At 58.7% G+C, this 12,951-nt stretch overlaps 1 protein-coding gene across 19 annotated transcripts in view; it reads left to right on the plus strand.

Moving 5' to 3' along the window:
- The window catches only part of RAB3IL1 (RAB3A interacting protein like 1), a 44,718-nt gene extending 36,889 nt beyond the window's left edge, over nucleotides 1-7,829 (plus strand). For 18 of the 19 annotated variants that reach the window (XM_025446449.3, XM_025446454.3, XM_025446453.3 and 15 more), the window contains 5 exons: nucleotides 360-488; nucleotides 576-688; nucleotides 2,261-2,360; nucleotides 5,903-5,969; nucleotides 6,761-7,829. In XM_025446449.3, the coding sequence (XP_025302234.3) occupies nucleotides 360-488; nucleotides 576-688; nucleotides 2,261-2,360; nucleotides 5,903-5,969; nucleotides 6,761-6,843 (492 nt within the window). In that variant the 3' untranslated portion in view covers nucleotides 6,844-7,829. The remainder of the gene's footprint in view (nucleotides 1-359; nucleotides 489-575; nucleotides 689-2,260; nucleotides 2,361-5,902; nucleotides 5,970-6,760) is intronic. The other variant, XM_025446457.3, reaches the window with a different exon arrangement.
- The last annotated feature ends 5,122 nt before the right edge of the window (nucleotides 7,830-12,951 follow it).

The following is a 12,951-nucleotide window of genomic DNA, read 5'->3' on the forward strand; positions in this document are numbered from 1 at the left end:
GTGTGGGGGGTACCTGCAGGGCCGGTCTTCAGCTTTTCCTCCTCCAGGAGGCAGAGAGGTTGTTAGGGACGAGGCCCTGGACCAAAGTCTGTAATCTCATAGAGCCGAGAAGCTAAAAGCACACCTAGATATGAAAGCTTGAGTTCTGAGGCCTTCAGTGCAGAGGGAAGGAAGTAGTTCTTCTTGGGAACTCTGCCCCCCTGCTTAGCCACTGGGGACAGACCCGCTGGCAGGCTGGGGCCTGCCCTGCAACCCTCCTGGCCCCTCACCTCGTTCAGTTCTGCCTATCCCTGCCATGCTGCCCCCCTGCCCCCCGACCCGGCGTCTGACTGCCCCATCAGGCTCACCCTCCCCCACAGGTGGACACAACCCTATTCGCAGAGTTCCAGGCCTGGAGGGAGTCACCCACCCTGGACAAGACCTGCCCCTTCCTTGAGAGGGTGTACCGGGAGGACGTGGGCCCCTGCCTGGACTTCACGATGCAGGAGGTGAGGCAGAGGGCAGCTGGCCCCAGGCCCAGCCTCTCACGGAGGCCAGCCCCTCACTGACCCACCTGCTGCCCTGCTCTGCCGCAGCTCTCAGCACTGGTACGGGCCGCCGTGGAGGACAACACGCTCACCATCGAGCCCGTGGCCTCGCAGACACTGCCTGCAGTGAAGGTGGCTGCAGTCGAGTGTGGCAGCACCAAGTGAGCTTGGCGTCCTTCCTCCTTTCCTGCCCGCCACACCTAGCCTGGTGCTCTGCCAGCTGGGGACTGAGCCTCAGGCCTGCCTCCTAGGGTCCTGGTGTGGGTCCTGCAGGGGGTGTGGCTGGTGACTGAACCTCAGGCCTGCCTCCTGGGGTCCTGATCTTGCAGGGAGTGTGGCTGAGGACTGAGCTTCCTGGTGTGGGTCCCCCGTGGGTGAGGGGGCGCACAGGCCTGGCTGGGGAGGATTGCAGAGGCATGCAGGGTGGGGAGGCATCTCTGGCAGAAATTCCTGCCTCTAGTCATAGATCCTCAGGCCTTCCGGGGAGCCCGGGAACTGGAGCCTCCCTCTTCTTGGCTGGCCTGACAGGCATCTCTCTCCCACAGTGGGTTCTGGGCTCTGACTGATGTGTAAGTGATGTCAGCTGCCAGCTCCCCTTGTGCTAATAAATAACCAAACAGCCCTGGCATCTTGTCCTTCCTGCCATTCAGCTGCCATCGAGCAGGACTCACAGCAGAACAAAATAGCCAGGGTGGAGCAAGGGCAGAGATGGGGAGCACTTTCCTTCGGCAGCCCAGGATTTGACCTGCCAGGGATGCCCCACTGGGGAGACTTGTCACAGAGGGGAACATTTGAGCTGGGTTTTGAAGGATGGATCGGAGTTTGCCAAGTAGGCAAGGGCCTTTCAGGCAGAGGGAAAAAAATGAATGAAGGTTTGAAAAGCCGGGGTATTAATGGAAACATCACTGGATTTGTGGGCAGAGCAGTAGGGTGGGTGGGGAGATAGGGCTGAGGCTGCAGAGGCTGTTTGGGGCCAGAGTGTCAAGGGCCTTGAATGGGGTTTGGGGTTTGACCCATTAGGCCAGCATTTCACAAAATCATCAATAGATGTTTCCTGAAAAGAGGGCTGCTGAATCCAATCAGAGTCCCAGTGAACCTGGAGACAGCAAGGCACTGATAAGTCCTGCAGCCAGGAGCCTCCTTAACCTTCCTCTGCTCCAGAGTCTCCATAATGGTTTCCTGGGCAGTAGGAAAATGGCAGGGAAAGATGATGGGCTAGATGGGAGCTTTTGAAGGAGCCCCTGGCTGTAGTGCAGAGAAGGGGAGAGGCAAGGCAAAGAGCTGGTTGGAGGATCCGAAGGGATTCAAGCAAAAGCCCCTGCTAGCATGACCTTGCCTGAGGACTTGCTAGCCAAGTGGAGGAGAGAGTGGACTCGTTCAGTTGGGAAGGAGTGACGAAGTCCAAGGGCCCCAGTAAAGTAGGGGGTGTGTTTGGAGGGCCTGCAGAGAGTGGAGCTTTGGTATACCTGGCATGGGGTTGATGGAGCTCTCCTGCCCTCCAGGGGCAGGGTAGGGGGTTGAGGGGTGGGATCTAGCTTAGGTCAGAGGCCTGTCCCAGGGCCCTCCTTGGCCTGGCCCTGGGGTCCTGGGGAAGCTGGGGTCGAGGGAGAGGATGCCCGACTGCACACCTCAGTCTGCTGGCCTCTCCCTCCCTCTGTGCATGCTTGGTGCATGAGCCGGGCAGGCAAGCCCCCCCGCCCCCAGCCTCCATGGCCCCCTCTGCTTTCTTCTAGCACCTGTGCCCTGAGCGGACTGGCTCGTGCCTGTCGCCACCGAATCCGGCTTGGGGACTCTGAGAGCCACTACTACATCTCGCCGTCCTCCCGGGCCAGGGTGAGTCATCCAGAAGGAGACTGGATGTACCCGTACCCTAACCTGGCTTCTTAGGGGCAACTGGGGCTGGGACGCTGGGCCCTAGGCCTGAGAGCGCAACCTTGATCTGCAGAGTAGGGCCTGGGCTCAGAGAGATCTGGAGACTGGCTCAGACCACGTAGCCAAGCCTGGTGAATTAGTTAGTTGGTGCATAACCAGTTACCATAAACTGAGTGGCTTAGAACAACCCCCATTTATAACTGTGGTCTCCCCAGGGCAGAAGTCAGCCTAGTTTCGTGGGTTCTTCTGCTCAGGGCCTCATGGGCTTGCGGTCAAGGAGCAGGTTGGCCGCGTCCTTCCTTGGGAGACGGTGGTCCTCTTCTGAGCTCACACGGCTGTTGGCAGGATTCAGTCCCTGTTGGCCTGCCGAAACCTAATCGTGGGAGTGACATTAGAATTCAGGTTAGGGCAGCCCGGGTGGCTCAGCGGTTTAGCGCCGCCTTCAGCCCAGGGCGTGATCCTGGAGACCTGGGATCTAGTCCCACGTCGGGCTCCCTGCATGGAGCCTGCTTCTCCCTCTGCCTGTGTCTCTGCCTCTCTCTCTCTCTCTTTCTTTCCCCCTCTCTGTCTCTCATGAATAAATAAATAAATCTTAAAAAAATAATAATTCAGGTTAAAGTTCCAGGCTCCTGACTCCCAGCTCAGGCTCTGGCCCCAGGCTTTTGGGAAGGTTCTGGGGCATGTGTGTTACTCGAACCTGACAGCCAGTGGTGGGTGCCACAAGGCTTCCAGGAATCCCAGAGTCCGCCCTCACCTGCCAAGTGGCACAGGCGGGGTCAGTGGACCTCACTGAGCTGGGGGGTGAGGGGTGATAAGGTGGGGTGGTCTCCGTTCCTCTGTCCCCTGACAAACTGTGAACAGGATTGTGAAGAACCAAAGAGAATGTGTTAGAAGATTCTGAAGCTTGGTTCAAAGGTGACACTGCATGGGGCCCTGTTTGAGGAACCATCTCCCATCCTTGACCTACTAGAGAGTGCTCATTGAAGGGACAGATGGCCCCATTGTTGGGCAGCTTGTATGGTCCTGACAGCTTCTGCAGGGCGTCTGGAATGTTGTCCTGACACATCCCACAGCAGTGAGCCAAGCTCCTGTTTGCAGGTGGGGAGTCTGTGCCTTAGAAAGGAGGGTGTGAGGGATGCTTGGGTGGCTCAGCGGTTGGGCATCTGCCTTCAGCTCAGGTTGTGATCCCGGAGTCCCAGGATCGAGTCCCACATCAGGCTCCCTACATGGAACCTGCTTCTCCCTCTGCCTCTCTCTCTCTCTCCATGTCTCTCATGAATAAATAAATAAAATCTTAAAAAAAAAAAAAAAGAAAGGAGGGTGTGTATGGCCTAGACCTGGGGCGTCCCCATTCTGAACTCAGTCTGCCTTCCCTTGCAGCCTCTGCCCCGCACTTCTGTGCCCCGAGCCCTTTCCAGTGGTCTCTCTCTGATCCCTACCAGGGCTCAACAGAAGGAACCGCGCCATTCGGTCCCTGGCAAAATTATATCTAGAACTGTGTTTCTTCCAAGCCTGCTTGTCTCTGCCGGGCAGAGCTGGGATGGGAGATGAGGATGGTGTGAAGTTTTAGGATGTAGTCTCCACCCTAAAGAGACTAAGGAACGTGGCATCCTTAGGGAGAAGAGGTTTCTTTTTAATATTTTTTTCAAATATTTTATTTTTCATGATTTTATTTATTCATGAGAGACAGAGAGAGAGGCAGAGACACAGGCAGAGGGAGAAGCAGGCTCCTTGCAGGGAGCCCGACATGGGACTCCATCCCAGGACTCCAGGATCACTCCCTGGGCCAAAGGCAGATGCTCAACCACTGAGCCACCCAGGCGTACCTAATCTTTTTTTTTTTTAAGATTTTTATTTATTTATTCATGAGAGACACAGAGGGGCAGAGACACAGGCAGAGGGAGAAGCAGGCTTCCCACGGGGAACAGTACAGCCCTGGGGAAAGAACTCCACTGCTCGCTGCCACTGCTTGCTCACCAGCTTCCTCTCATGGGGGCCCATGGGCCCTTGGGAAACACCACAGCCTGGCACACAAGCTTCTCCTGCCCCACCCTGTGCCCCCCACCCCAGCCCGCTGCAGCCCCTCCTGAGCCACACTGGGTTAGTCCCTTGACTTGGGCACCTCCCCCGCATGCTTCCCTGCTTTTGCCAGGGCCACCAATGCCCCTGCACCCACTTCATTCTCCTGGCAAGGATTCCTATGTGTTGAGGGCCTCCAGGACTGTTGCCCCCTCGCTGTAACTCTGGACCCCGTGGGCTCCCACACACTTGAAGTCTCTCCCCAGAGTGCTGATGTTCAGTCAGTGCTGTCGTGGGCACAGCTGCCAGCTGCCTTCTGCCCTGTCTTACATGGGGTTCCCTAGAAGCTGAGCCGAAGACGAAGATCTCATGCCATTCTTAGGAAGAGGGAGGGAAACAGAATAGGGGGTCGGGTGGGTAAAGGAGGCTGTGGCCTCAGCTGGAGTCTGGCTGCAACCCGCTCCATGGGGGCTCTGGAGCCCAGGGTGGGTTCCACGCTGAGACAAGGTAGCTGGCCTCTTACATGCTGCGTGCCCGCCAATACGCGGTACAGAGGGATACTGATGAGCCGCCAGTGGCCGGCAGGCTTCAGCAGTGGGAAGAGGCCTGGGCAAGGTACCAGCAGCACCCTTTTTGCAATAGGAGAGTCTTCATGGAAGGGCCCACGTCTGAGCCAATGTGGGGTCCATGGTGCCCAGCACAGGGCCTGGCATGGAGCGGGCCTCCGGCCAGGTTGAGGGCTTCAGGCCTGGGGATCCAGGGCAGCCCCAGGGAGCAGCTTCTGATCCCCCTGCCTGTCCTGGCGTTCCAGGGAGGCCAGGGCCTTGGGCACCCAGAGCAGGCAGGGCCCTCAGGATGAGCGGGGACTCTAGGGCAGGCTGCCTGGTTTCATTTTCCAGCTCAGCCACTTAACTATCTCTGTGGCCCCGGTAATCGTCATCTGGTAGTTCTGTTTCTGGAGTCTGTTTTCCTCATGTGTGAAATGGGAATGATACGCGTGTCTGCCTCCCTGGGTGCATGTGCTGGATCAAATGTTAGTTGCTGCTACTGTTTTTATTGGGAGGGGTAATAACAGCACTGTCAGTAATCAAATTATTATTATTATTTTTATTATTATTTTTTTACTAATCAAATTATTTTAAAGCTTTTTTTTGTTTTGTTTTCTTAAGATTTTTTATTCATTTGAGGGAGAGAGAAAGAGAGAGCACAAGCAGGGGGAGGGGCACAAGCAGGAGGAGAAGCAGACCCCCCCACTGAGCAGGGAGCCCAAGGCAGGCTCTGTCCTGGGACCCTGGCATCATGACCTGAACCAGCCAGGCGCCCAATAATCAAATTTTAAAGCCCAGCCCCGTTCAACTCAGGGAGCATTATCTAGCTCTGATGCGACGTGAGGTCTCCCACTCTGGTCTCCCATCTGCCCCGGCTCTTGGGGGGGACCCTGAGCGTGAGAGCCGCGGGTCACAGCCTCCGGCTTCTGCTCACAGATCACCGCAGTGTGCAACTTCTTCACTTACATCCGCTACATCCAGCAGGGCCTGGTGCGGCAGGAAGGTGAGCGCCCCCTGGTGGCCCCTGGGAGGGAGCGGGAGGGCGTGGCGGTGGGGTCAACTTGGGGCGGGCTGGGGAGGACTCTGCTAGGACTCAGTCCCACTGCCTTCTCCACCCAGAAACGTCTCCAAGACCCCAGGGCCCGTGGGGATTGCTCCCTATGAGTGGCCTGGCCTTGGAAGCCTGCACGATGCGGTGTCCCTTGTGGATCTCCCCACTGGGGGCGGGCTCTTCATGCTGCCACCTCCCACTTCACCCTTGACCAGCAGGCCCTCCATCTACTTGTTGTCCCCTCTACCCCTGTTGTGCAAGGCTCAGCATCCCACTCCTTTCCCAAACTTGGTTTCCTGCTGAGTCTTCTCCCGATTCAGTTTTGGAGTCAGAGCCTCTCTTTCCTGGCTTGGGGGGATCAAGGCCCCAGAGAGGAACTTGGACGCATCCCATGGCTCTGCTGACGGCTTAGGGTCTCTGAGACCCCAGGGAGACAGGGTTGGAAGGCGTTTGTAGCCTGCCAGATGGGTGTCAACGTGCTTGTGCATGTTGGTATTAGGCTGTAGGGCGATGCCACCTCGGCCACCAGTGTGGGGGTGCATAGTGTGCTCAGCACTCCACAGTTTTGCAAGGCCTCGGTGTGGAGCCTCAGAGAGGTCCAGCCATTCACAAGGTCACCTGTCCTGGGGGACTGGGAAGCCCCGGGTGCCTGCCAACTGCCCTGTCCGAAGCCAGGGGAGAGGCGCCAGGCCATCGGCCTGAGTCCACCATTACTAAGCTATCCACCTTCTGTCTGCCTGCAGTGGAGCCGATGTTTTGGGAGATCACGAGGCTGCGGAAGGAGATGTCACTGGCCAAGCTCGGCTTCTTCCCCCAGGAGGCGTAGGGCATGGCCCAGGCCTGGAGGGGAGCTCTGATCCGTAGCCAACACCTGCCCCAAGCACAGACAGACAGGAAGACAGGGTCCCAGAGCCAGCCCTGAGCCAGAAGCTGAGCAGATGGACAAATGGCCAGGCCACAGAAGCCTTGCTGAGCTGGTACCAAACCTTCAACCCAGGACAGACGACAGGAGCTCATGAACTGACCCTTCTCTCTTCACCAGTGGCCCTGCAGCCACTGGGAGACCTTCAGGGAAGCACTGAAGACCAAGGAGCTTGGGCCCGTACTCGGGCTCAGCCCTCGGGAAGGGAAATGTGTATCTGCACCCCCTTTGCAGGCCTGGGAGCTGCTGCTCACAGGTGCTTTGTTGCTGCCTCATCCTCAGAAGGGGACCACTGAGGACCGCGCTGGGTGGCCTGACCTCCAGGGTATCGCCCCCACCTCAGTTCCCGAGCCCTGGGGCACCAGCACCCCCTGGTGGCCATCCCTCATCCATTCCCCGTGGCCTCCCTGTTGGACTGCCTCAATGCCCCCCCCCCCCAGCTGTGTCCAGTGTCCGTCGGAAATGGGGCTGTCAGGGACTCTCACACCAACCTATACCTGCTTGAGGACCGTCCCCAAACTGTTCTTCAGATGGATCAGGCACTGATCCTTGCACTTGACCCCATCCCCCACCTGAGCCCATGCCCCAGGAGGCTCTGCCCCCACCACCGTTGGAAAGATTAGGATGGGTTTCCCCCAAAGTAAAACTCAGGGCCTCAGGACACCCATGTCTATGTTCAGCTGTGAGTGGCCATTCAGACAATGGGGGTTGAGGCTGCCTTGCCCTGCACACAGGACTGGGGTAGGGTGGGCACGCCCCAGGCCCGCTCCTCACCCCGCACAGCCCATTTAGGACTCAGGTCCAACCTGGACACATCCCTCACCACAGCTGATTTCCTTTGAATGGAATGTAACACGATCTCTATTTAATAAAGGAAGGCTTTGTTAGTAGAGGCTGGGCAGCCACGCGCCTTCACTCCTGCACCCCGGGGCTCGGGCCAAGGCTTGGGCATCTGAGGGAATGAAACCAAATCCTTCCCTAGCCTGACCTCGTGCTTGGGATTAGGCCCAAATCCTGAAGGGATTGCTGGAGGGAGTACCACTTGAGTCGTCCCCAGCCGTCTGTGGGGCTGTGGGTTATCAAGGCTGAGCCCGGCTTCCTCTCCGCCACGGGGTGGCCTGCTGTGGGGAAAGCATTGGTGCTGAGGCTGGCTCTCACGCTGTCTCGGGAAAACCTTGAGCACATCTCCCCTCTGGTCCCCTTGTCTTTAACAAAGAGTTGGAATTCAGAGGCAAATTCTTGAGGCTGCTTGGCGAGTGCAGGACAGTGGCAGGATGGGTTGGGGATGTCTGCTGGCAGCAGGGGCAGGGATGTGGGGACTCTGGCTTTCCCAGGCCTGCTCCTAGATGGATTCCTAGCAAGAGCCAATAATCACCAGGTGGACCTGGGGAGGTAGCTTGTGGTTCCAGGTCCCCCCTCCACCCATAGGGGTATGGGTCCGGGCCCAGGGGTGTCCCGGGAGAAGGGGAGCATAGCAGCTTCTAGGTCAGCCTGTGCTGGGACTGGCGAGGAGGTCCCCACTGGCCTGAGGCCTAAGGGCCACCCAGCTGGGAGTCCATCAAGGCCACCCGGCCCAGCCCTCTTGCCCTCTCCAGCCTTTCAGCCCATGGTCTCCTGCCTTGCAGATTCCCCGTCTTTCCCTCCCCAACACTGCCTCTCCCCCTCCTCCCTCTTCATCTGTGACTTGAATCCCCTCCCCCTCCTGGCCCCTCAGATACCCACGGGGCAGGTCCCCTGTTACAGACATCCCCTCATCCCCTTGGGGCAGCTCCTCTGCCCCTGATGCTTGTGCAGGAGCTGGGCAACTAAGCGGGGGGTGGGGTGGGGGGGGGTGGGGGGGGAGGGGGACACTACGTGGCAGGTTGTGTCTCCCAGCCATCTTTGGGTGGGGCCCGGAAGCGCATGAGGGGTGTCAGGGAAGGACAGGTGCAGCTGTGTTTCCTGGGGTGATCCTGGCATCCTTGTCTGCTTACCTGCCTCTTTCTTACTCTCAGTCTGTCCTGGGTCTGCTGGGGGAGAAAGACAATGAGGGTCTGGGCCTGGAGCTGCCCAGCCCTGCCCCCAGCTCCTGTGGCCCTGGACAAGCCACACCAGGGCCTCAGAGAACCAGGCCGGGGTTCAGAGCCCTGGTAGAGAGTCCCACACCCCGGACTCACTGTGCCTGCCCCTGGGGGTAGGGGGTGGGGATTTCCTGTCAGGACGAGTGGGCCGTGGTGGGAAAATAAGTGAGATACTGGGGTGGGGTGCTTGTGAGGGACCCAGGGCCACACAGTCTGGCCTCAGGACCTCCCAGCAGTGGCTAATATCTGAGCACTAATATCGGCCCCAGGGCTGGCTCCATGTCCTTTAAGGGACCCAGTGCACGTAACCCCCAGAGCCATCCCGGGAGGTGCTACTATTATCCCACTTTGCAGAGGAATCCCCTGAGGCTGCAAGAAGTCACACAGACAAGGGTGCCCCCAGGATAGGAATGTGTGGGCCCAGCTCCAGAGCCAGCATCCAGGACTCCTTTTACTAAACACCTGTCTGTGCCCGGTGCTAGAGGAGTCCCCTCCGTTTTTCAGAGTCTCAGGCAGTAGCAGAATGGGATCTTCATTAGGTTTGTTTCCCCCATTTTTATCTGGTTTCAGCTGCCCCCACCCCCCGCTCTTCAGGCTGCTGGGGTTGGGGGTGAGGCTTTCTGGAGGGAGAGGCTCAGGGCTATGGCTCTTGGAGAGGAGGGTCAGCCATCAGCCAGACAGGAGTTTTTCCCGTAAGTGCATTTTCTAGAGAACTCAGGCCTCTCAAGTGCGCCTGGCACATGTGGCCACATCTTACACGCTAGCTCCAACAATGGCCATTGAGCCTGAGCCTAGCTGCACAGCGGCCTTCCATGTTCTCCTTCTGGGTCACGTTTCCCAGCCTTCCACAGCTGCCCTGATTTGATGCCGCCCGGACTGTGGACCTGGGCCACGGGCTCCTCTCTGGGCTTCAGTTTGCTCCTCTGTGAGTTGGGAGGACGACCACATGACCCTGCAGCAGCTCCCCACCCCTTCTTCACTTATTGTGGTAAAAAGAACATACGATTTGCCTTCTCCGTCCATCCATCCCTTGCTGGGCATTTGGGTTGCTTCCACCTACCTGCTACTGTGAACAATGCTGCGATGAACACAGGGGTGCGGTCATTTGTTTGGGGCCTTGCTTTCAGGTCCCTTGGGTATTAACCGAGAGGTGGGAACGCCAGAGGATCTGTGGTCGTTCCATCTTCAATTTTCTGAGGAACCTCCACACCGTCTTCCATAGAAGTGGCACCATTTTATGATCCCACCAACAGGGTACAGGGGTTCCGGTTTCTCCACATCCTCACCAAAGCTTGTTATGTTGGCAGTTTTTAAATAATTTCCATCCTACGAAATACCATATTGGATGCCTGAAACTAATATAACCCTATGTTAACTACTTGGAAATTAAATAAAAAATGTTTAAAAGCCAAACAAAAAGTTTCCATCCTAATGGCTGTGAGGTGATACCTCATTGTGGTTTCAGTGTGCATTTCTCTCATAATTGGTGGCATTGAGCATCTTTTCAAATGCTCATTGGCCACTTCCAAGCAGCTGGTTCTCACTAGGGGGCACCGGGAGGAGCCCTGTGTACCACAGTGATGCCTTCAGGGAGAGACTTGCGTGGCTGCTTGTAATTCTGTGGCTCCAGGACCCCTCAGACGGCACCCTTTACAGAAAAGTCATGTCCAGGGCCTAATAACCAAGCCCACAGTGTGTGGTGAGCTTGAAGTCAAAATCAAGTTGCACAGCTCTGACTTCAGCCCACTTTTTGGCTGCCGCGGAACACATGCCTAGATTCTGTGACTGTTCTTTCTGGTTGGCTATAGAGCTCCCCGTGTCCCCCCCACCCCACCCCCCAGACACACCCCGGGCCTCCTGCTGCACCTCTTGTCTGAGCCCTGCTGGCCTGCACAAGTATTGTTTGGCTCCTTGGCAGTGGCTAGTGGTTCCGTGGGGGTGGGGTGGGGGGGTGGAGACTTGAGCGTGTCCAACAGGAGGCCTGTGTGCCAGCCAGCTCATGGCCAGGAGAAGCTCTGCAGGGGCTGGGCCAGGGGCCAGCCACTGGTTTGAGGGGCTCCCCTTAAACCTCCAGCACATGATGCCCTGCCCTCCCTTGCCTTCTGGTTAGTTCTCCCCTCCCCCTGCCTCAACCCGATGCCTGGCTGGCCCAATGGCAGCTCAGGAATGTCAAGTGGAGCCTCTCCCTTTCAAGTGGTCTGAGAGGCCTGATGCCCTGACAGGGAGGGTGCAGGGATGGGGATAACAGAGTCTCAACTTCTCCCAGACCCCCTGATTTTAGGAGAGTTGCACGGTCCACTGGGTTGAAGCGTGGAGTGGTAAAGTCCCCTATGGAAAGCCCCTAGGCCTGCAAAGAAACCCTGTGGGAAGCTGCTGGTTCAGCTCTGAGAAGGAGGGAGTTCAGGCCTTAGAGGAACACAACTACAGGCGGCCAGGCCAGGAGAGCTCACCACCTCTCCCTCCTTGCTGGGATCAAGTGACTGGAGGGGTGGCACCTCCCCAGGCCCTGCCCTTGCTTTACCTCCTGGGGGACCCTGTGCAGGCTTTCATCTGCCTCATCTGTCAGGAGCAGCTGGGGCAAGTGGAGGTTCTAACCTATTCCAGTCACCCAGCTGCCTTGCACGGGGCTGAGACCAGGTCAGGGTCCAGGGAGGGTGTGAGAGGTCAGCATCTGGATATCGGGGCCGCGGAAGTGAGGGCTGCCCCCCTTGTGTACGGGGCAGATCAGTAGGAGGTTCAGTTCCTGTAAGAGCCTGCCCCCTCTTATCTCTGTGCTCTCAGAGGCGAACATGGTGGTGGCCCGGGTATCCGCAGTCACCTCCCACCCTCAGCCACCAGCCACACACCTCTGCCTGCCACCACTGCCCACCTCCAGCCCCGCCTCCCAACACACTCAGGGAGGGGGTTCAAGGACACAGTGCTCAGGCAGCCCAGGGCCATGGTGACAGCAAGGCCTTATTGTTGTCTTGGCAACTGAATAGAGGTCTCCTGGTACCAAGGAGAACCCAGAGGCCCCTTCAGCGTTTCTTGGCGGCCTGGCCCTGCTGCCCCAGACGTAACGATTTCCTATAAATTGCTAAACCCAGATAAAAGGTCAGCATATCTGAGAAATAAACTTAGTGTTTTCAAAGTGCATTCCCTGAAACAGCACATCAGCATCACCGCTCTGCCAACTTGTTCCAAATGCAATTAATTCTCTGCCCCCAAACCCGCTCTCCTGGATCCCACCCTGGAGGGAGGTGGGGGGGGGGGTGAGCGCGACGGTGGGTCCTGCCTGAACAGGCTTCCAGGTGATTCCGCAGTGCTCAGGCTTGGTACCTGCTGCCCTGCGGCGGCCGAACCTCGGCCTGATTTCATTCCATGTTGAGTGCCAACGCTTCGCTTGTCGGGAACAGGTGTCTTCGTCTCAAAAACACACAAAAAGTAGTTTGGGGAGCACCTTACGCTCTCGAAAGGACTTGAATTCATTTAAGGGAAACTGGGGGAGGTACTGGTCCCGCAGCGCAGCCAGCGAAGGAGCGCGCTCGGCTCCCAGTTCCGGGGCCCCCGCGCCCCTTGCGCCCCAGCGGCCGCCCCGGCCCCCGCCCCCAGCAGGCCTCGCTGCGTAGACGCGGGGGGCCGACTGCTGGGGAGCGGTTCAGGGGAGGCGCAGGCGTCTCCGTGCGCGCGGACTGGCGGGGTCAGGGCTGGCCTGGAAGCCCCCGAGCCCCGAGGCAGGTCCCCCCGCCCCGCCCCGCCCCGCCCGCGCCCGCGGGGAGCCCGGGGCCGGCCGCGTCGCGCTGCGGGGCGGGGCGGGGCGGGGCGGGTCCGCGTGGACGCCGCCCTCGCGGGCCCGGAGCGCGGCGCAGCCAATGGAGGCGGAGGCGCGGCGCGGGGATTGGCGCGCGCGGGCGGGCGGGGCGCGGGGCGCGGGCGCGGGCGGGGCGGGGCGCGGGCGCGGGCGGGGGCCAGT

Source organism: Canis lupus, chromosome 18 (assembly GCF_003254725.2).
Source record: "Canis lupus dingo isolate Sandy chromosome 18, ASM325472v2, whole genome shotgun sequence".
Lineage (NCBI taxonomy): Eukaryota > Metazoa > Chordata > Mammalia > Carnivora > Canidae > Canis > Canis lupus.